Source organism: Peromyscus leucopus, chromosome 12, assembly GCF_004664715.2.
Source record: "Peromyscus leucopus breed LL Stock chromosome 12, UCI_PerLeu_2.1, whole genome shotgun sequence".
Taxonomy (NCBI): Eukaryota; Metazoa; Chordata; class Mammalia; order Rodentia; family Cricetidae; genus Peromyscus; species Peromyscus leucopus.
Genome location: NC_051073.1, coordinates 56119257 through 56143886, shown reverse-complemented (window position 1 = coordinate 56143886; position 24630 = coordinate 56119257). Strand labels below are relative to the sequence as shown.

General features: G+C 39.4%; 1 protein-coding gene across 1 annotated transcript in view; it reads left to right on the top strand.

The window, feature by feature from the left end:
• The first annotated feature begins 15860 nt into the window (after positions 1 to 15860).
• The window catches only part of LOC114701477 (limbic system associated membrane protein), a 2116569-nt gene continuing 2107799 nt past the window's right edge, over positions 15861 to 24630 (top strand). Inside the window, exon 1 of the mRNA XM_037209988.1 lies at positions 15861 to 16258. Coding sequence (XP_037065883.1) covers positions 16192 to 16258 — 67 coding nt within the window. The 5' untranslated portion in view covers positions 15861 to 16191. The remainder of the gene's footprint in view (positions 16259 to 24630) is intronic.

Here is a 24630-nt window from a genome sequence, read left to right as displayed (position 1 = left end):
TGAGCAGCAGATGAGATTGGATCTTTAGTTTACCTCGAAATCTTACTGTGGGTTCTTCAATCACTAAAGCTAAGTAGAGATGTGAAAGGAATGGAACCATGAAAGTGATTCCTAAATCTCTATTTGTCTAAATATATAAATTCTGTCTTATTTGTTATACCAAATTACTTTCCTCAAAACTCAAAAAGTGTTGGTGTATACAGTACACCTTTTTAAAGTACATAAGAAATCATGTATTTTTTTAACTCTCTGTTATCTCAGAGGGAACAGTATACTCTACTCATTTTGCTAATCTGTATTGAGCATATGTTAGTTGTTCAATGTTTATCAGTGGAATAACATAAAAAGTATATGTACTCAGGGGAGTACGAACTGTTAGACAGCAAACAAACCACTACACACAAAGACACACACACACTCACACACAGCTGAATTTGTGTCTGTATCCATATATATGGGTATATGCATATATATGAATATATGCATATATATGAATATATGCTTTATATGTATATGCTATGTCAGACATATACCTATACATATATGTATATGTATATGTCAGACAGTTAAACAAAAGAGTACTGTAGAAAAAGAAAATGTAAGTCAAAAAAACAAAGGATTAAAGAACAGAGTTTTGCTATTTTAGATAATGTTTTCAAGATACAAGTGCTATTTCTCCAAGGAAAAGCATCCATAAAGATGAGTCATCTTCCTACAGAATGAACCCTTAATAAGTTGATAATCACAGATAAGGGATGTGTGTGAAGAAAGAAAGCACAAGAGGCCAGGAAGAGCCAGGTTAGGTTCTTTACACCAATGTGAGAAAATGTGCCTAAAGTGCTCTGAGCATGGGTGAAACAGTATTGTTTAATCCAAGCATCTCTGGCAAAGCTGAAGGGAATAGAGGCTGAAGCAGGAAGGAAGTTGTTGCCATTTATCACATTTGACTTAGAAGCCACGGAACTGACCTATTATAATTTTTCTATTTTGGATAATAGTCCTCCCTCAAATGTGGAGTTGGAAAAAAAAAAGCAAAAACAAAACAAAACAAAAACCAAACAACAAAACCTTTTCCTTTTCTCATCCAATAGACTGTTACTTTGTCTGAATGATGGTATCTTTTGCCTTACAGAAGATTTTCAGTTTCGTGAGGTATCATTTATTGATTGTAGTTCTTAGTAACTGTGCAATCTGTGTTCTGTGCAGGAAGTCATCTCTTGTGCCAATGAGTTCAAGGCTGTTCCCCACTTTCTCATCTCTCAGGTTTCATGTACCTGGTTTTATGTTGAGGTCTCTTTCTTCATAATGCCTAGTAGTGGTTCCCTTTATTTGTGCCCATCTCCTTCAGAAGGAAGCCTCTTTGATGATGATTGAATACGGCACCCATCTATGAGTATAGCAGCATATCAATATGAATCATTTTACTTTTACTTTCTTTTTTTTTTTTTTAGATGAGTAGTATTTGGTTTTACCCTAGATCTCTGGGTTATCCAGTCTCTGGTCTTTGGTCAACCAAACAGTTTGGAGTATCAAGTTCTAGTGGAGTGGGTCTGAAGTCAAATCAGACATTGGTTGGCTACTAGCACAGTTATGAGTCATCATTACCCTAGCATACATATCTTGTAGGCAGAAAGTATTATAGGTCAAATGTTTGGAAGCTGGGTTGGCATTTATGTTTCTCTTTTGGTAGCCTGCAGAGTACCTTTCCCCACCAAGGACACCAGAACAAAGGAATGAAGGTTCCAGCTCAGCTTCTCAGTGTTCACTGAGTGGGATGGATGTTATCTTCAGCAATGGGACCCCCACAGTCATTTTGCTGAAAGCAACCTATTTCTGGTCCTGGAAGACTTGTTTGGTGACAAATGATGGCCAGATGGGACTCCATCACTGCCATTATTAGGAGATCTCAGTAGGATCTACTTCATATATTTTGGGGATTTTCAACCACACTGTTACCTCAGATGTCACATGGTTCTGGACATTTCAGAAGTATAAGAACATAGGGATGTAATTAGAATTTGGAAACCACTTTATAGAAGATGTGTTGGCAAATGTATGCTACTAAAGTAAGTCGGAGACTTAGGACAGCATACAATGAAATAGACCATCAAATACACTGGCAAGATGACTCTTCTTCTGTAATCTATCTCATCACGCCTGGTGGTCCTGAACACAAACACAAGCTCACATAAGCATGTGGACTTGCTTACATGTGTATCTGCACACACACACACACACACACACACACACACACACACACACACACATGTGCACACACATTTTTTCCTGTGTCTTGGTAATCAAATAACCTGCAATCTGATTTTTTTCCCTCCAGAACTATTTATTTGGCTTAATAGAATCTTGTGGTAGACTTACTGTCCATATCCTATTTCCCCTGTGTTTTCTACCCTCAGCCTTTTCTCTAATTGCTTATTATAATCTCCTATTTCTCATTGTCTCAAATTTGAAGAAAAATCTATAAGAGAAAATGTTTAGAGGTTACCAACTGGGGTTTTCTTTCCAATACATGGGATAAAACTGAATTTGGGTAAAAGGAAAGAGAAGAAAGGGAGCTAATGTGGTACAAGAGAAAGACACAGACAGAGCTAGAGTGGGAAGAAACCAGAAAGTGGACGGATAAGTCTTGTTTGAAATGTCAATGTCATCTTCTGTGTGATCCCTCTCTCTATTAGTACATTGAGCCTCTGTGTCCTTAAGCCATGAATACACTTAATTCTTCGATCTTACTAGAACTTTTTTTCATGTACTGCAGAGCATGAAGAGGAGCATGGTCTTTCCTCCATGTTGAAACAGGGCCACTGAGCTAGGGCTTTATATGTGGTGAGATGACAGTGGAGACAATGGTCCTCACTGGTCCGTTCTTGAAGGCAAAGAGTTAGAGACTTATAGACAGATTAGTAAATGGATAAAGCTAATACAAAATGATCAGGTTAGTTACCAGACAGTTTGAAGGTTGTTTAAACGTATTTTAAAATAATCAGTAACCATGGCATTTGCCTAATTTGAGAATGTTGATGAGCCTAAATTAATCACTCAATAATTGCATGACTTTTACAAACAGCATGACTTCTTTGGACATAAGTTTCCCCACTTATTAAATGATGCAGCTAGAATTGAAAATCCCTGTGATTCTTTCTAGGCATGACAACCTCTGCAGCTGTAAATAAAGTCTGGTAAAATGTGGTCTATAAATGTTAGGATGGCTTTAGTGTTACTTCACCTGGACTCAATATTCTAGCTTCAGTACAATGTGTCTGGATTAAATTATGAATCATATTCCTAGTAATGCAAATCAGCATTGCTTAAATATGTTTCAAGGATTAATACAGAGACAAAAGTATACAGAAACCATTTGAATATTACAATTGAGAAACAAGTCTGTGATTATCTTTTCTATTTTTAAAAAATATTTTGCAGATTTATACAATTCACAACTTTTAAAATTTATTTTTATTAAAATTGCCACAAGGAACAAAAATGGCTGATATATAAACACTGTGTCTCTGTATCTCAATTTCTCCTCCCACCTTGAAGAATAACAACTATTTTCTACAACAACACAGATCTTAAATTTGGAGGTCAAGGAACTTATTGCAAAAAAAAATTAGTCTCTCTTACAGACTTAACCTCCAGCTTAATGGTGTTCACATTGCATGTTGTTGCCTTCAGTGTGATGAAAAACAATCTGGAATCCTTATAGAGTTTGTAGGTCCTAGATGAATTTAAAAAATAATAACATGATAGTTAACTGACTTTGCTTTTGATCTGACCAGTTTATTTCTAGGAGAAAAATGAATGGTTGGAAAATATTTTTCACAAGGTTCCTTTCTGCAATGGCAGAATCCTAAATCCTTGCTTGGATACATTTACTTACACAATGACTTCAATTTTACAATAGAGTATATGCCAAAAGTCCTTCTAGCCATTAGTGATTTCCTTTTGAAGAGGCTACATGTTATTGAATGGCATTCTGCAAATCCTTGCCTTGCTTTCTAGCTTGAGGCAATCAGTCTTGGTGCCAAGACCTCTACAAGGTGTAATGCAAACTCAGGGATATTGTTTCCATGGTAGCATGCCTCTCTAGTGCACTCATATCAACAATTGCAGCCACTTATGTTAACTTAAGCCTGATACCTTTAGATAAGCTCGAATGGCTAAGTAGTCTACTTCAGACCTCAGAATGATCCCGTCAAATCATCTTCCTTCTCTCTCCAAAACTATCCTTGAATTCCAATTCTACCAGGGCATTTTGATTAATGGGATGAGATGTGTTTTAATAGCCAGTCCTTATACAGGCATACAAATAGCTTTCTGATCTTCACTCTGCCACTGCTGTAAATAAACACTGGAAAATGTGTGAAGCTGAAAGAGATTCGGCATTAACACAGTCTAAGAACAGTCTCCAACATGTGTCATCTTCCAGATGCTGCCGTGACTTCCTTGAGAGCAAGATTTCCCACACTTAGAACTCACCATATAGCACTGTTTTAAATGCTAATTTAAGTTAACTACATTTGAGTCATTTACTTCTCTACTCTGTTTGAGTTCTAACTCTCTGCTGAGGACCTCCGTCCATAGTATCTGTTATTATCTTCTGAAACTTGGTGCACTGCGCCAGTGTTCATCATTTGGGAATCATTTGCAGTGGAGAGAGCAGAAGAAAAAACATCAGTTAATTTTTGTTCACTTGTTACTTTTCTTTAGTCAGTGATTGCCTCAGAGACACCAGGACTGGGTACATCAAGACTGGGAGTGGACTTCAGTCATTATTATGAACTGACATGACAAATTTCTTTGTTTGTAATATGTGCATGGATTGATTGCTGGAAAAGAGCTATAATTGTAGAAATCAAATTCTAACAATTGGATTTTCTCATTTAAAGCTTTTCTCAAGAGGCTAGGAAGATGACTCAGTTGGGAACTTTCTTGCCATGTAGGCTTTAGGACCTAACTTTGATCCCCAGCCCAAACATAAAAATACTGAGCATGACAGCATACATCTGCAACTCCAGCTCTCTGGGAGAGGTAGGGCACAGAGACTGGTGGATCCTTGGAGATCATTGCCTATCAGCTTTGCGAAAGTGATGATCTGCATGGTCAGTGAGAGATACTGTCTCAGGAAATAAAGGGGAGACTGGTTGAGGGAAACACTCCATGTCAGACATCTAGTGTCCACAAGCGTGTATGCATGCATACATCGAACACATGTTGTATGTTGACACACAAGCAGGCATATGCAAAATTGTCCCCATTTCAACATTCTGTTATTCTATAAATGCTCTAGTGAACAAATGAAAAACAACAGTATGCCAAGTCTCTACACTCATTTTACATGTAATTATTAAACTTGGCTTACTCTGAAATTTGTAGTTAAATTGGAAATAATAAGCAATCTACATAAAAAGCTATGAAAGAGAAAGGAGAACAACACCTCCTCTGTTTGTCTTTCTGTCTGATGATGGCTGCAATGGTATCAGATGTAGAACTTGAGAGATCATTCTCAAATGACGAACATTGAAAAAGTGCAGTCTATGATACAGAAAAGGATCACAAGAGGCAACATGTGATTGTGAGGCAATTGAGTGATGCAGAAAGCAATGGCTGGCCAAAAGGAATGTCACCACAAGTATGTTTAGGGGTAAGGAATAAACTTTATGAATTTACTATTCTGTGTGATTGATCTACAGTGAAGAAGAAGAAATAGAGAAAAGGACATTTGGCACTAGGTGATGATTATCAGGTAGTATCTCATTTCTGTGTAAGTTGTTACAAGGCATGTCAGTGTGTCGTAATATGTCACATTTGTGTATTCCTTTTCTGTTAATTTTTGAAAAAAAAATAAGTAAATAATTGGGAGTTAAAATTTTCAAACAGAAAATGAAGAACTAATTATGACTATAATCACCTCAACCATTTAACCTGCAAAAAGAAACAAAGGAATGATTGAGTCATTTTGTATTGCAAATTTTTAAATTACTAACTTAATTTAAAAATAAATTAGTTAAAATAATACATAGAGATCATATTCCCATTAACACCAGAAACATATAAGAAAGCAATCAAGAGTCAGAAAAAGTTGTCAAACCATGAGTAATTGGGTGAAATAGACCCAAAATACAATGTGCACCAGACAAAAATTGAAAGTATGCTATGCAAGGATCAGAAACAAAATTAGGATGAGATTTGCCAATCACCACATAAGAAGTGAATAAGGAATTTGAATCCAGTTTTCTCATTCTGTCTGAGCCTGGCCAGGTGTGCAAACATTTATCAAGCTCTTGATAGACTGTAGCGCCCATCCATGAGAAATCTCATTTTTGGACATTCAGCAGCCCTTGACCTTGAAAGCAGTTCCGGACTGATAGTCAGTCTAACTTGATAAATGGTGATTTCTTGAAGAGAAACACAATTCTCCCACTTTACTATGACCCCCAGACACACAGAGAAACACTCATAGCACACACAAAAAGCATAAAATTGTGTAAGTGTATACAAAGAATGATCCATGAGCATGTGACATTCTTTCAAACAGCCAGTCACATGTGACAGTGGTGCACTTGATGCATTCAGCGGAATTACTGACATCAACGCCTATGTCAGCCATGCTCAGAAGACTCCCGTAAAAACCTTGGCTAACTTATGGAAAGGTACACCAGGGAGTCTTTGCCCAAAGGAGGGCATGCTAATAACTAACTAAGAATAAGTCCTGGAATTGTTGTGTCTGTACCATGCGCAGGACTAAGGCAGTCAGATAACAGTCCTTGCCACAGAATTATAGTATGTGATAAGGTAGTATTTGCATATTTATACATTAGTCCAAATAAACATATAAACATCACAATGTCTTTTGCCTCTTCTCAGTTTGATGCTAAAGACTAATTGGTTTTTCTTCTTTCTATTAAATTGTAAACCCCGATAATAATAGACTGTGTGACACCTGCTTCTATTTCTTGTGTATTTGTCTGTGTCATTTATTTCTTTCTACCTCTACATTATTATTTATACACCTACTTACCTATGATATTTAATCAGTGACCACTTGCCCTGTATATTACCTATAAATGTCTTGCATTCTAGAAATAATATAATAAGATATTCATTTTCATGACACAATGTTATCCAGATTTCATCATTCTACAATGGTATGCTTAGGCATGCTTTATAGGTGAGTAAATATGATATCTATTTGTTAATAAAACATCAACTTTAAGAATATAACCCACACATCAATTTATTTTTGTTGCTGTAGATATTCTGAGATATCAACACTGTGCGCTTTTTGAAATTAATGATAGATACTGACAATCTCCTATTGATTGATTTGTGCTTCAAGAGATCTCTTCTCCAGTCCCCAACACTGTGATCACTCTGTTCTGGCTGAATACAACTATGGAGCAGAACAAAGATCTCATGTTCCTATCAGCTACATTGTATGTTCCCCAAGTGTCAATGTTTTCTTTAAACAGGGGTATATCAGCTTTGAATTCTATGGTAGCCATGCATTTCAACTGTTTACCATTTGAAACGAGTGAGTACTGAGAGCAAAGCAAGCAGAGGAATCTAATCTCAACTGTGTCAAATACTTTGGCCACCTTTGCTAAAGATGAGTTGTAAAAGATGTTGTCAGGGACTGAAAATGTGGCTCGGGGATAGAGTACTTATCCTAATGAGGGCCGGTCCTGGATATTGATCCCTGACCCCGAAGATGCAGATGGAGTGAGCCAACTCTGAGAGACCCAGAGAAAAATGGTAGAAGTCTAAGAGAAAGGTCATACTCAGATCTTTTTTCAAAGTTTTTTTTTATAAGTTTCTGTAAAAAAGGTAACGTGTTTATTTAATGAAAGGGACCTGAATTTATATAACAATAGTGGTAAGTAAATATACATTTGTAAGACTTGGATTAAAATGTTGAAGTCATGTGAATTTTAGAAAAAATAAGTATCCTTTGTAACAGAAAAAAAAAAAAACAAAAAAAAACCCTAACTTACTTTTCTATGGGTAAAGCCAAGATTCTAGTCTTCGGTTTCATTTGAATTGGTTGAAATTCAAGTTACCTTTGTGCTTAATCTAGTTTAGGTGACAAGTCAAAATCTCCCATGGAATACATTTCTCATGTATTCATTCTTATGATTTACTGTGACTGCAGGCCTAGGTTACATTCTCAGGCGTGCTTTTCCCTTTAGGAAAAGTGCAGTTGAATGAGAGGTGTGTCACCCACACAAGCAGCCACATTCAAGGACTAAGCACTTGAATTGTATGAATGAGAACAGGTGCTCCCTTACAGAAGGAAGATGGAAGGTTTACTTCCTCAGGCAACAGATGTGTTTAGAAATACCTGTTAGGTATTTTGAGACATGGGGAAAGGCAGAATATAATTGTAGGGAATATGCGTTGAAACAAAATTATTACCTCATAACAGACAGGAAGCAGAGAGAGAGAGAGAAAAAGAGAGAGAGAGAGAGAGAGAGAGAGGAGAGAGAGAGACTGAAGAGCCCCACCCCCACCCCAATGAATTAACTTTCTCTAACAAGTCCTCAGCTCCTAAAGGTTTTACCACCTAAAAACAATGGACCTCATTTCCTTCTCCTTCTCCTTCTCCTTTTCCTTCTCCTTCTCATACTACTCCTCTTCCTCCACCTCTTCCTTCTCTTTCTATCCTTGTTCTTTGCTATTTAAAGCTTTTTTTTTTTTTTTTTGGTTAAGGTTGCTTATAGACAGATGTGTGGGAGAGAGTATGTTGACAGATTGCAAGGTCACCTTCCCAAGGGTTACACTACTAAAAGTCATTCCTGTAAGGACGTAGAAGTCAACACAAGACGCCCCAAGAACAAGTTCTCAGCACAAAGGAGATGTATTTGCCTCAGAGGGGAAAGGGCAGGGAATAATAGCCAAAGACAGGAGATAGAGGAAGAGGGAAAGGGGAAAGAAAGAAGGGAGAGAGGGAAGGATATTTATCTCAATGGGACAAAGGACTGCCTCTGTATGGAGAGGAGACAGACATGGCCCATAGGCAAATGACAGTTTATAAAGGAACATGAGGAAATCTGTTAGGATGAGATGTTTCATTTTGATTGGATAAATTCATTAGGGCAGCCACAAGGGGGTTTCTGATTGTTGGATTTGATAGCTGCACCTTGGTAGTCAGCCTCAGGAGGAGGAATTGGCCAAATAAAAGAATAGGCCTTGGGGGTTAGCTTTAGGAATGCAATCCAACCGTTTTTTTTAAGCAAGGCAGAGGGAATGGAGGAGAGAGGCAAGGCCTGCCAGAGCCAGGTTTGCTTTGCTCAGGCCTGTTAGTGTCCCTTCAGGCACTCTGCACATTATTAAAAGTTAACTGTGTATGAATCCTCGGGGAGGGATGGAGGTCCATGAGCTCCACCTTCCATAACATGGAAGTTGCATTTTCCCTAACCTGTTGACATCCCCAAGAAGGCTGTGAATCAGAAGGGCAATAAACGACAGTCATGTTGTGCTCAGAGTCAGTGTTCTACTCTATTTCCTCTGTCTTTTCTTTTCTTCTTTTTTTCCCCATCCCTGAGCCTTGGAGAGGACATGTAGATGTTTTCTTTGTAGGTGTGCACCCAACAAGTCATTTATTCTCTATACTTGGATCATTGGTGAGTTTCTCAAGTCACCACTGCCCCAAGCAGAAAGACGTTTCTCTGACTAAAACTGACAGCAGCAGTGTTCTGTGGGCATAAACATGCAGTCATTTAGAAGACTATTAGACAAGCACACATGCCCATTTAGCAAAAACAACATCAGTAGGGACTAAGCCCAAGTGAATCATGGAATTTTGACTAGGTTTATTGTAGCAGAAGTTAAATTCCCTCCTGTGTAGTGGGCATCAAATGGGCAGAAACTGGTTACTTGCCCCCATAACAGATTTTCGACTGTTGTACCAGTGTGCTCATCTTGCCTGCCCACAAGATGAGCACATTGGTGGAAAAGCACACTGAGAACACTGAGCACAATGAGTATACTAGTTACACAAAGGGTCCATATCTGAGTAAGACTATTGATGGCAATTCTGCCCCCAGCAGCCTTCATGGTTCCTTCCTTCATTTTTTAGGCTAGCCAGCAAGGATGAATCTTCCTTCTCATTCTCAGCCTGATTTCTCTACGTCCTGCCACTGAGACATATGATCTTTTGGCAATAGAATCTTGTCCCTTGTTTTGACAGGCAAACCATTGGTGGGTTGTTTTTAATGCTTTATTTTCAGGCAAGAATTGCCACTGGCTATAGAAATGAAGAAACAAGATTCTCATAAATCTCACTTGCCAGCTAAGGTATCCCATTAATTACAAAAAGTACATATTAACTAAGAAGTCTTTCTCACTGCTTTTAGGTAGTGTAATTTCTTCTCCTTAAAAGGGTGGTTGGGCCTTCTTGAGCCTTACCTACAAAAATGTCATATAGATGTGGAATTTATAGCTTCTTTTTTATATTATTTGTTTTTAAAGCTTAGGCTTTACAAATTCAAAGACTATGTCTATACAACGCCCAAAAAGATTTATTGGGTAGCAAATTTGCCTGGCCATTTGCATCCTAATGGCAAAAGCAATTTCTTCAGCCAGAAGAGCTTGCTTTCTTTTCAGTTGCAAATGGAGATATTTTAAGGGAAAAGAAGTTATTTTGGATCAAAGGGGGGATTATTATGTCTCTTTATTTCTGACACCTGTCAAACCTCCCACCTCAGTGAAATTCTTCACTGGGCAGGGTCCAATGTCTCACCTCACATGACCATACATTTTATTAAAGTTAACCAGTCATTCTACATTCTTAACCTCTGTGTAAACGGTTCAAAATTATAAAATGGAAAATAAAGTGGTGATGTACAGCAGGGCCTTCCTTTCAGGTTCAGGAGAATTGAGCATTGTATTTTCCTTTAGCTGTGTAACATCAGACCCACTGCTTGTGTTTTGGAAGACTTGCTCTTTCTTGTAAGATGAGAAGAGGGGGATGAAGGGGGAGGTTAAGGAGAGATTTAAAGTTCACGAGGACCAGCCTGTACAGAATACTAAATGCAGGTTGGAAACTCAATATGTAGACATTGTGTCAGTTGCTCATCTCAGTGTTCTCAGGGAGATCTAGAGAGAACCAGTTCTCAGAGAAGTTGGGTGACTTAGCTATGGTCACACAGTAGGTGAATGGGAAATCTTGTATCTATCTGCTGCTATGGATGGTTGTTCCTCCTCCAGTTCGCTGCTTCCTCCAAGTTCCTCCAAACACTAAAGCTTTTTTCTTGAAGTTCTGTTTGGTTTCTTGACACATGGAATTTCGGCATTTCAGTTTTGTTGTTGTTGTTGTAAAGTTCAAGAGTAAAATAATCAAGCAAGAAGAAGAATTCTCACTTGTTAAAATTCTCTCCATTGCTATGTCGAGATCCTGCATGTGAAGCCACTTTCCAACCACAGGTGTTAATAGTAAATGAACGACATTGCTCCTTTTAGGCTTTTTACTCCAGAGTTAGACTAGTTTCATTTCAGATACACATGAAAAACCTGCATTCTTGTTCATCATTTCTGATTCTACATAGATTACGCAGCCCTTTCTGAAACTTGTGTACATGCTCTAACTGCCATTGGAAGATTCAAAGGAAACTCACAGACCAGATCACATATTGTGGTAGATATTGTGTATATTACATTCTCTTGCATAAAGTCAGGCATCCAGGGTATGATACAGCCAGGAAGTAACTACAGGAGATAGTTTCCTAGCCTAAAGGACTAGGGTTCATTCTAATACAGGAAATGGTGAAAAGAGGCAAGCTACTCAGAATCATCCTGCTGGACGGTGGTGGTGCACGCCTTTAATCCCAGCACTCGGGAGGTAGAAGCAGGCAAATCTCTGTGAGTTCGAGGCCAGCCTGGTCTCCAAAGCGAGTTCCAGGAAAGGCACAAAGCTACACAGAGAAACCCTGTCTCAAAAGAATCTTTATTATTATTTTTTGATTTAGTGCTTGAGCATAGCATCTTATGGGGTCTCTGGTCAAAGGGTGCTTTTACAAATGTGAACCTAATTGCACTTAGAAGAACAGCTTCTCTCCCTTTTTCCTTTGGCTTCTGCACCTCAGAGGAGAATCCATCTAAAGTGAGTGGGAGGAGTGGGCAGATGTCTAGGAATTCCTGAACCCAACAGAACATCATTTGATAGAGTGTAAATGACTTAACTGTAGTGTAAGAAAGCTTCCCAGAGCAAATTACAATCCCATCACTGAACATTAGCGATGGAAGTTGACAGGTTTTATAAACCCTGAGATTCGGTTGGATTGGAAGACAGCTGTAGAAAAGGGAATAAAATGCCTCTGGGTAAAATTTTATGAAAGGTTTCTATGTCTATGATTTATTTTTTATGCCATAGGTAGCTTTATAACCAAAATAGTTATGATTTTAAGCTGTACTGATGATGCAGAATGTAGCTGTAAGTGCAGATATAGAAGTAGTTGTAATGATGGTAGGGAATAAAACAATTTCTACCTAACTGTACAATATGTCCATACATGGGTATGTCTTTCACTGTGATATTAATTATAACATCCATATTCTTATATGAAATGCACTTTACAGAATGTAGGCAAAGGGTCAGAATCAGAAAACTCTACTAGAACACACACACACACACACACACACACACACACACACACACACAGTTAAAAGTTCCAGGTTACTGAGTTCTCTTAATGTGTCAGACTTATTTGTAGCCCCATCCTCACTGAAATGAAAGCCTCCAGGCATATGGCCTCAATGGAGTCTGTTTATGAGATTTCTATATGTAGCTTTATCTGGTCAATTTGAGAAACACTTTTCTTTGCTTCAAACAGTGTCCCTGAAATAAAAATAAAATACACGAGAAGAAAGATGATATGACATATTCTTGCCCTTAGGAAATAATATTTATGAAAGAAGTTTCTAGGCAAATATTACATTTAAGAAAACTTTTCATAAAGACATTTGAACAATTGCAATATGAATGTGTAAACTTTTTTTCTGATCTATACTTACAAGCAATTATTCACTTGCTTGGAAGATAAGAGTGTTGAAAGCAGTACAATGGAGGCCTGGCTTGGCAAGTTTCAGAGAGAAGTTAAGACTTTTGGGAGCATTGAATATTTTTAACTTTAAGAAAGTGTTTCTAGTAAGCTGGGGATGAAGAGTTGGCTGTGATTAAGAAGAGACCAGAACCACTTAACCGTAACTCTTGTTTTACTGGGAAAATTGATGCTGGTTAGTGTGCATGACTAAGAGACCAGATTCAGCCAGGTAACTCTTCCGGAATTGTCTCCTCCGGTCAGCACAAAGAAATTGTGTTCCAGAGGGGGCAATGACTGTGTACTGTGCTGGCAGCCAAATTTGGTAATGTGTAGGAGTCTCCCACATGGTGCTGCTTTGAAGGCATGAATGGGGTCATGGAGAACAGTTGAGGCTCAGCACTGTGAAAGGTCAGGGGAAGCCATTAATAAAGGTGCAGCCTCAACTGCAGTTGAAGCCCTAGGGTGGAAGGGATCATGGAGAGAAGTTGAAACTTGGCACCATATGGCAGGGTCATAGTTCCCGAAGAAAGCCCAGGAGAGGCTATTCACGAAGATGCAACTCAGTTGCATAGAAGATTCCAGAGTTTTGGAGATACTATTACCATGGGATGACCACCAAGGCAGCAGCAGTTGTGAAGTGGAGCCGCCAGCCTGAGACCATGAGACATACTGTGTGTGCTATGGCAAACCTTTTGAAGCCTAGAAAATCCTGAGAGGCAGAAGTGTGGCATGGAGCTTACTCTGCTAGACTTTTGTTTTGCTTTGATCTGACTGTGGCTGTGTCCTGATTCTTCACTCTTGGAATAAAGAGACTATCAATTTGAGCAGGAGAGTGTGGGGGAAATGTTAGAAGGAGGCAAGCAGGGAAGTGAGGAGAGGAGGGAAAGAAAAGAGAAAAGTGAGGCAATTCTATTTCAAATTTTAAAAAATTGTGAAAAAGAAGAAAAAGGAAGTATTGAACAATTTTTAAATTTTAAGGACTTTAAAAAAATTTTAAATTATTTTTTCAGGAGCCTCTGGTTAAGAACTTTGAAATTTTAAAAATGTTCTGAATTTTTGAAAAGACTGAGCATTTTGGATGTTTGGATATTTTAGAGACTTTTACTTTGAAAGAGACTTTATGTTTTAGAGAGACTGAACTTTTCAAGTGTTTGGATTTTGAAACAATGTGGAGCTTGATTTATAATAATTTGTATTGTGATATTGACATTAACATAGGATCTGAGGATAAGCAAAGAAAGGAAAGGTTGTAGTTGAATACTGACATGTTTGTGGGTCAAGTTGACAAGGATTCAATTGTGCTGGCTAGTTTTATGTGAACTTCCAAACAAGGTAGAGACATGTGGAAAGAGGGAAGGAACCTCAGCTGGGAAAATGCACTCATCAGAATGGCCTGTGGGCAAGGCTGTAGGGTGTTTTCTTAATTGATGGTTGATGGGGAGGACTCAGCTGAGAGCATGTAGTCCTGGGTGCTATGAAAAAGTAGACAGAGATGGAGGAGCAAGCTAATAAGCAGCATGCATCCAAGGCCTTGTGTCTGTCAATGATCTTCTAGGATCCTACCCTGAGTTCCTGCTCTGAGTTCCTGGATGATGGACTATAAGGCTTACTCCTCAAGGTGCTTTTGGTCATTTTTTTTTTCACAGCAGGAGAAACTGTAACTAACACAGAGTAGTTGCCAAAGGAAAGAGCAGTAGGTATAGAGTAGAGATTCTCAATGGGAACAATTTTGTTCCCCCAGTGGGTATTTAACAGTGACTGACAATGCTCTTCAGTCTTTAAAACTACCAAATAGGTACAAAATATCAATGCACATGACAGTAAAGAACCCACAGCAAGAACCAACTGGTACAATGTGCTGGGAATGTCAAGGTCAGAAATATGCAGAGATATTACATGCAGAACTGAAAGGAGCCAAAGATATCACATTCAAGTAATTCAAATATTTAATTTCATTGGTGAATAAAATGAAATTCAGAAGTTTTCTGTTTTTTTTTTTGGGGGGGGGTCTCCAGCCAGTGGAAATCCCAGGAACAGATGAAAAATCCAACTCCCCTTCATTCTGCATTCCTGTGAGTTAGAGGTCTTCCTTCTGGCCTTGGCTCTCACTAGCAGGTATTCCTGAGTCATTCATTCAATTGGAGATACTTGGTACCCTGCTGGGAATGTGTTTGGAGTACTTACAAGAAGGTGAGTTGGGTAGGTTTTTCATCTTGGAGTATCCATAGTAGATGTGTTTTCTCTCTAAATAACTTCCATTTAAAGGAATTAAAACAAGAAGACAGACGATGTGAGCAAGGGAGATGAAGATGGAGGGGAGGCGCATCTGAGTGTTAGGATAGGTAAGGTCAGCCATGTCAGAACTGTTTTGACCTACTGATTCAAAACCGTATACAGAGCTTTGGGAATACTGTGTTATGCAGCATGACAATTGGATAGGATGCGGTTTCAGATGGCTACTGGAATCTCAAGGCGGAGGTCACTGTGACATTTGGAGGAAGCTTTCATGCAATCCTTGGGGTAAGAAGAGAGATGTCAGAGAGAAAGGGAGCCACGGGATAGGAAGACCCATGGATAGTGAGGTTCAAGATTTTCTTCGTGCAAAGGAGAAAGTCAGATGTATGGGACGACAAGGTCAAGCCAAGGTCTTATGAAGACAAGGGCCTTTCACCTGTGTTTGCTGAGATGAAAGAGGACTTTGGCTGCATTGGACCGACCTCGCGCACACAAGCAAATGCAGGGCCGCGGCGCTGCCAGGCTGTGCGCACTAGATGGCAGTAGCGGGGCCCTTTCTGCTGGGCTCCTGGTCCTATAAGGCGCTTGCTTGTTTAAGTACAGTCTCATTTAGTTGGAGCTGCAGGGGAGTGAGGGAAAGGAGGATAGGAAAGAAGAGAGCGGGAGAGCTCGAGGAAGAACGGGGCTCGCTGTGTTGACATCAGGCTCGGGCTGTGAGCATCCTTCAGGACCTGGGCTCGCGCTCTCCAAGAGAAGAGCAAGGCTGTGCTGGGATTCGCGGGAGCCTGGTCCGTCCCGGTGGCCAGAGCCAGGAGAGCCCTGAGGGAAACCGAGGGAAGCAAGCGGCGCGTTTTACTAGAGAGAGCAGGAGTGAGGAGAGACGGCTGGAACGCACGGCGACATGAGGACCTACTGGCTGCACAGCGTCTGGGTGCTGGGGTTCTTCCTGTCCCTCTTCTCGTTGCAAGGTAGGGGGAGCCTGCAGCGACCCCGCGCGCCCCCTCTTGCCGCCGATGGCTCTGGGATGCCCGGTGGGGTCACTGGCGCTCCCGGTCTACACAGAATCCGGCTTATTGACAAGTCCGGTGATGCGCTTCTTCCCGCGGTGTTGGTCCAGGCTGGGTCCCCAGGCGAGCGGGAGCCTGCAGACTTGCTGCAATATCCGAGCTGGCGGTGGCGGATCCAGAGCTGGCCTGTGCGGGCTGGGGGGCAGAGAGGCGCGTGTGCGGGTGCCGCTGCATGTGTGTGTGTGTGTGTGTGTGTGTGTGTGTGTATTGGTGGTGCTAGTGGGAGGCGGTGACGGGGACACTGGGGTTGCTCCTCTGTAAACTCCAAGTGCTGCCTTGGTATTTGCTGTCCCCGAGTCCGCGGTGCTGATACCTCTGCATTCCTGCTCTTCCAGGAGGGAATTGGCATTAACTTTAGGAGGCTGCTGGGTAGCCGCTTGCCACCTGGCACTTGCATTTCTAGACAGAACAACCCCTACAAGATTCTTCTGTGCCTAGATGTGGGAGGGGTGCGAGTGGAGAAGAGAAGGAAATGTGTCTGACAGAGAGAAAGAGAGGAGAGAGAGAGAGAGAGAGAGAGAGAGAGAGAGAGAGAGAGAGAGAGAGAGAGAGAGAGAGAGAGAGAATATGCACTTGAGAATTCATGGGTTAATAACTAGCTCTGAATGGTCAGTGTGTTGTATGCTTGGGGCACTGAATAGCTAGTACTGGGGTGTTTACTTTGAAAATGACTTGGTTCTGTGTCTTGGGGAGATTGTGAAGTGAATTCACGAAGGTTAAAAAGGCAAACACATACATACTCTTTGCATCTCACTTAAAGCTGGGAATCCAAAGCCCTCATATATGTCATGCATATCTACACTACAGAGAATCCCTCCAAAATAAAAAATATATGTTGTTTTGAGTCTCTCTATCTCACCCTTCCCACTGCTGATAGGAGCCTTGCACAATTAGCTATTGAGACTGCTATTTCACTCTGCCATTGATGGTTCTACTATCCCTGCGTGTTCAGGCATCCTGCCATCAGGAGGACCTGAGCCCGCTTACATTTCTCTCAATACTGAACATGCAAGGCTTCTCATTTGCAACACACACACACACACACACACACACACACACACACACGCCTTTCTCATGAATACTCACCATGAAATGACCAGACTGGCAATCCTCCCTGGATTTTCTTCTGACAGCTGATTGCTAATGTTCCATTTGTGGGTTTCATTTGTCAATGCTAGGAGATATTTTGTGTGGCTATACAGCCCTCTTGCCAAAGGAAATGAGAATAGACTCCTGGCTGTTTACTAGTTGAAGCATTGCAAATAATTAAATACCATGTCCAAGTTTTCTTTTTGAAATACACATAGATTGACAGCTGGAACTCACCCAGAGCACAATTACAAGTTACAGGTTCTACAAACTTCCTCTCAGAACTCAATGACCCCTTTATTTCTTATCTAAATTGTTAGGTTTTGTGATACATAGTTCTTTGACTAAACATGCCTGCATGAAAAATAGTATCTCAACCCATCCTTGAAAACTGAATTTTTACATTTTATTGTCTCTTCTTTCTCCTGTGCTGCCAGAACTTTATCTGTGATTTCTTATGTTGCAAAGCAGCATTTTATTTATTTATTTATTTATTTATTTATTTATTTATTTATTTATTATTTTGCATTGAGACATTAGCAACAATGCAATTGTATTATGTCAGCAGCTGAGGGGCATTTTTTTTTTCTTCCTTCTATTGAACTAGGAACTTAGCTCTTGAGATAAAGCAGTAAGTCACTTCATGTTTTTTGTAAGTTTGAATAAAGCTGTGGACTATTCATTACACAAACATAGGGTTTCCTGAGTGAAGGACAGAGCAAAATGCTGAGCTGATGTCACATGGCACTTATGAAGGATGGTGAGGTCAGATGGAAGATAAAACCAGATCATTATATTCCAGAAGACCATCCCACCAAAAGAGGCACATCCCTAGTCTTCTTTGGTAACATCATTGCTAAGAATTTACTAAGACATAGTAGCATGATCTGTGCAAAGTATTTTTTTTTTCTAAGAATATAATTTCCAAAAGGGGAATTTTCAAGGGTCACTAAACAGAGCCCAATGGCTCCTGGGAAGTGGACCCAGTTCTCAAGCACTAAAATCCCCCTATGGTTGATAAAGAACAGGTAGTGGTAGCTTTGAATAATAGGTGATATAGGGCAAGAAGGTCATGCAGCCATTTGGAAGTGAGAAAAAGGCTCACTACAAACACTTGTCATACTCACTCTTTCCTTCTGTCATCTTAGAAAGTCTGGGAGAGGCTGGCAGACAAAATACTCTATGCCATCACCCCAGTATGAGTGCATGGAGATGCAACACACACACACACACACACACACACACACACACACACACACACGCTTGTGTCAGAGTGTGTGGTCCCTTTTAAATCAGCTCCATCTGCAGCAGATTATTTTTGCTGTTTCTCATGATTACCTTCATGGATTCACAGATGAATGCTGTTATGGGTGTTCATTTTTATTAGATTCTACTGGTTCAAAATGTTGAACATGTCTTGCACTATGTGTTTCTGAGGTGTAGGGATATTTACTGTATATTTTGGATTAGCCCCAGGAGACAGAGGCTACAAAGTTAGCTTATTACTCTGTAGCCATAGGCAGATCTGACATATATTGATAATAGCTATGTTCTGGTTCACAGTGTTCATGTAGTGATCACCATCATTATTTTGAAATAGGTTATACATGATATTTTTGTCAAGACATATTTACATATGAGTAAAAGCAAAGCAAGTTTTTCTTGTGATTTTACCAAATACTTTACAATACTTTTGTAAAGTTGCTATTCTCCAGCCACACATCATCCTTCTGATATTGACAGGGACAATTTCTAACATGTAAGTGTTGAGAAGCTAATAAGATTATAGAGTGGCTATCTGTGTTTGTCTGGATATTCTAATAACTGTACATTATATTAAAGACATGTGGTTTGCAATGTGTCTATGATTTTCAAAGGAAATCCTAAAAATTTGTGATTGTGCTTTTATCTTTCAATTTGCTTGTAACCTTAAGGAAGCAAGAAGAAACAGTTCAACTGAGGTGTTTTTTTTTTTTTTTTTTTTTTTTTTTTTTTTTTTTTTTTTTTTTTTTTTTAATGGAGAAGAAAACAAAACAGCCAACAAAGCCCGCCCTATTCAGGACTGTCCACTTTGTGCTTGGTTTATTTTAAGGCCCCTGTTTCATTAGCTCAGATCTGGCTGGGTCTCCTTGTCATCTGGCAACTGTCCCTTCTTTCTCATGCTCCAGATTCAGAACCAAAGAGCAGCCAGTGCTGTGCTCTGAGGTTGGCTCTGTTCTCGATTTTGGCATCTGGAATGACAGTAGCTGTGTGCCCTTTGAGGACTGTAGAGGAGATGAAATCCACTTGGCCCACCCCACCCCCATCTTTGGTTCATCTGGGCATGAAGGTCGCCTTGGCTTCAGCCTGAAGCCAGATTTGGATGATTTAGTGGCCAAAGAGAAGAGGAGGGTATGCTTCTACTGCATCAAACAATACAGTGAACCCTCAAGGGAGCCTCACACCAGCTGCTTAGTTTGGGAGCTGCAGACATGCCCAGGATGTGAGCTCTTCCTACAGCCACCAGGAGTATCCTCCCATGGCTATTTCCATATGACTGGCTCATGACAGTGCTAGTGATTTTGCTTTCAATATAATTGCAATGAAGATTAGTTGATGTAGCCCTTCTGCAGGTTTGTGATAGCTTCTTCCAAAAAGATGATCCTACAAGGAATATATTTTAACAGTTGAAGTTGCGTGGTGTCTTGATGGTATGCACTGTATCAGATTTGAAGGAACTTAAGCAATTAAATGGTAATGTAGAGATAAAGCACTGGCTGCAGATGCAGCTTTTTTTTGCTAGATGTAGATGTTGATGTGAATCCTATCACCAAACATAACCTGGAACCAACTCAATGAGCATTGACTACAGAGCTTCTAAATCCCTCTGTTTAAGTTAGAGGAAAACCACTATTCATTTTTCTATTACATTTGCATTTCAAGAAAAATTTTGATACTATTTGATTAAAAATAATATATTCATATTCAGAAAAGTTTAGCCATTTACCCAGAGGGTTGTTTTCTCTCTCAATTTTTTTATGGTAGTTGAAGAGAACTTATCACAGATTTAGTGATGATTATTAATTACATACAATTTGTGGCTCAAATTATCACTCTTGAGTGTTGAAAATTTACAAATATTTTATTAATATACAAAGATACAGTATAACCTGGAGGTAAAGCAATTGTCCATGATACCTTAGGAATTCTTTCATTTGATAAATGTAAACACCACAAGTCTGTGATTCATTTTACACAGTTCTGATTAGATCCAGAATCCATCTTGTCTTTTACCACATAACAATGTTTGCCCATTAAGATATTTTTTTTTTATTTTTTCCTACATAGTATATTTTCTTTACTATATTTATCCAACATAGTATATCTCTATGAATAAATAAATGTTTTCATATGTTATAATATATTATCCAATATTACTCCTCCATTGTTCATGAATTCTTGTGGGTTTTTCTTTAATCCTTCATCACTTGAGAACATCTGTCTTTCAACATCAACAGCATTAGTCTGGACTGTAAGTAGAAAAGATGGTCACATGGAAAGGACATGGGATAACATAAGTAGAATACCTTTGCTTGCCTTCAGATTCAATGTTTCATGGTAAAATGGAGGTAATAATCTCCTGTGAGCCTCACTTTTCTGATTAGTTTGGGTAATAGTGCTTGCCTTGTGTCAAGATGCATGATTTGCATGTTGTGAAGCATTATTTGCTTCTGTGGAGAAGATAATGAGTTAAATTAAAAGGAATTATCTGGCTTTTTTTTTTTTTTGCAACAGTCTGAACAGAATTTACCTGTTGTATCTTCTATCTGTTTCTCCCTTCCTCCATTCTGCCCCTCCCCCCACCCTCCCACCCCCGCCACCTTTCTCTGGATTTGGGTGAGAGCCACATTGAACTCTTAGTGCAAATTTAATGCTGAGGAGAGATACAGTATTGATATGGGGTTACATAAGCTGCTTTGCTTTCTTACTCTGCTCAAAGGGCTGAAGCCAAAGACAAAAGAAAACACTTGTCCACTTGTAATTTCATGCTAACCACCTTTGTTTCCATTTTCCATAAGCCTACAATAATTTCCCTTAATATTTTAGCTTGCAGTACTGAGAAATTGCTGAAGGAAGGAAGAACTGTTAGGGGATCTAGATTTCAATTAACTTTGCCACTGTGGCTATGAAACTCTGTGAATCACTGTTGTTTAGTAAATGAGACTGAGAATCTCCAAGATTAATAAATCTTGCTGAGGTGGCAGTAGAGCAGAACGCTGCTGCTCAAATAACCTCCATCTCTTCCCATCTACGAGGTCCCTCCTTCCTCATTTCAGTATGAAACAAGGTCAGGCAAAAAATAAAGGAATTAAAATATGTTAGCCTTGTTGACATACATAAACAATGATAGTCTTCCATTGAAATAACTATAATACCAAGTGGATGGCTTTAGATATCATTTATCAGGCCACATTTTAGTTTTATTTCAAGTGTATAATTGAGTACATTTAAATTAACAATGCAACTTGGTTTTTGAGTCAAATGAATAAGGAAGTGAGAATAATCCACATGCATGTTTTATTCACTGCAGGTCCCTGCCTCTATTTCTCACCTTTAAAAGGCAAATATATGCTCCCATATGAGTGACTTTGGGGGGTGTTTTGACTGGATCATGTCTGATCTGGACAATGCCTGTCCAGGCCAACTTCCTGGTCATTACCCTCTGTCTGCGAAGGAAGAGCAAGAGCCTAATGCTACTTTTACCTCATGTGGTAGGGTAAGATGAATCTCAGCAACCTAACCAAAGCTTGTGCTAGCACTAGCATATCATATGCAGGCTGAAAGTTGATCTCTCTAACGATGATGGTTTTGTCACTGAAATTTTAATTTCCTATCTTTCCCATTAGGCAGTGATGTGGTTTGTGCTGAGGAGGAAGGAGAGCAGGTATTCTGTGGGCTTAGAGTTATTTTTGTGTTTATGATGTGAGCTATATGAAAAATAGGTAGTTATGTCATTTCGTTTGGGTATAAACAAAGTACATATTACAGAAAAGTAGGGGGATATGCAAAAATAATAACTAATATTCTTCCCTTCCTTTCTGGTTCTTTTCTTTCCTTCTATAAATATTTATTAGTCCTCAAGTCAGCACTCTCATAAACCTTATAGCAAGGGAGACAGGCACTCCAAAGATATTAAACTAATTACAATTATAATGAGATATAATGAGGAAGAGTTTAGAGTACCATGACTATATGTTTCAGGTAAATTTAACTTAGTCTGTAGAGTTAAGAAAGTATTCCCATAGTCAACTGATGCGTAATTAGAGTTTGAATGATAAGTGAGATTTAGATATGTAGACAGAGGCATAGACAGAGCTAGAGCAGCTGAAAGGAAACCTATGCAGGCTTTAATGTGCTCCAGAGACCACCCAATTCCAGAAATAAGGAATAGAAGGAGGGCAAAATCCAATGGGGAAGGAAATGACAGAAGGCAGGCCTGGAGAAGTATGGTATGCCTAGCCCCGTGGAAACCAGAGAAGCAGCAGAGACAGATGTGGCTTCTTCCAAGATAGAAGAAGCATAAGGAAGGGCATTAGAGAGTTAAAGTGGGGATTTGCCACCTGACCTGTGAGTTTCTGGAAGAGGCCTCAAGTTGCCTTGTAGAGACATGATGAGCTTGACTGAGGAGAAGCCTGCTCAGAGGCTTCTATTAGATAAGGTGGATGGGGGTGTTCAGAGGAAGTGTGCAGTCACTGTCACAGACTGAACACATTGAGCAGACTGAGGCACAATCTTCAGTGTGTACTTGAGAGATGTGAGACAGAGCAGCTTAGGCAGAGGAGTCACGTTTATAACTCAGCTTACAATTGAAAGTGTCTGTGCATGGATATTTCTTCTCCTCTAACTCTAACCTTAAGAGTTTTCCAAGTCATATGTGGGTACTGTACTTCCTTGCAACAGCTGAGGTCAGAGATGTAAAGCAAGTTAGAGAGGAGTTGACATTGAAGCCTGGGCTCCCGTCTCCAGATCCAGGCACTTTCTTTTGCACTATGCTTCCCAATGTAACCAGTAGTTCACATGGGAAAGGCTTACAGAGTTAGACAGAAGAATGGACTCTGGCTCCCCACCTCTGTGGCCTTGGGCAAGCCATTCTCTAATTCTGGAAATAATCTGTGAGGTGCCTTTGCATTCCACGTATGAGATGAGTCTATGATTTTGCTCTGATTGGGGAGAAGTCTAGTCTTAATTAGCCAAGCAATGGAATTAAATACTATTCTAAAAGCAATACACTTTTATGAGATTCAAATACGTACAGACAAAACCAATTCCTTACAAATCATCTCAAGGAGAATATCATCTTGCTGACTTTTTTTTTTGCATGACCAGATTAAAAATGAACTGATTTTTTTTTAAATTGATGGCAGCATCATGTATTACAATTGAGTCACAAAAATTATAGCATCAGCTCTTCCAGGCACACATTATACATGATTTGTGTGGTAATGTATAGAAGTGGATACTAAGTTCATTCAATATAAACTTGTGAGGGGTCAATATTTTAATTTTTTCCCTGAACACCAATAGAAGAAAAATGATAAATTGTAACAGACTGATTTGGAACATAAGTTGAGAGAAATTGAATGATGGTGCTATATTCTGGACATGGAGCTAAGCCGGGTGGTAGGACAGAAGGACAAAATGAAGGATGTTTTCAATGGGGAAGTGATAGGAATACAGAAAAGAATATTCTTTTGAATTTTTAAACTGTATTCCAGACTCCAGCCTGCATGGAGTTAAGGACTTATGCTGGTAAGGATTGCCAAAGAAGCTTCCAGAAACAGAGTGAACCTTGGATGCCAGACTGAACCATTTGTGCTTGATCCTTAAAGAAATAAAGGGCCTTTGATTAGCACAGGAAGGAATGACATGAAGGAAATACAGTGCCCGTAGGACAAATTTGGTGCCCAGATACTGTTTGCATACCAAATACTGAGTAAAATTCAACCTTGGCCTTATTTTTTTTTAAATACAAACAGTGAAGTAACTTTCTTTTTCTTTACATAAATATATAAATATGCAAGCCAAGACTATCCTTTTATTGCTTTTAAATATTTTATTATTTGTATGCGTATGAGTGTTTTCCAGAGCTTGTATATGTAAACCATATGTGTGCCTGTTGTGTTTAGAGGCCAGAAGTGGACATC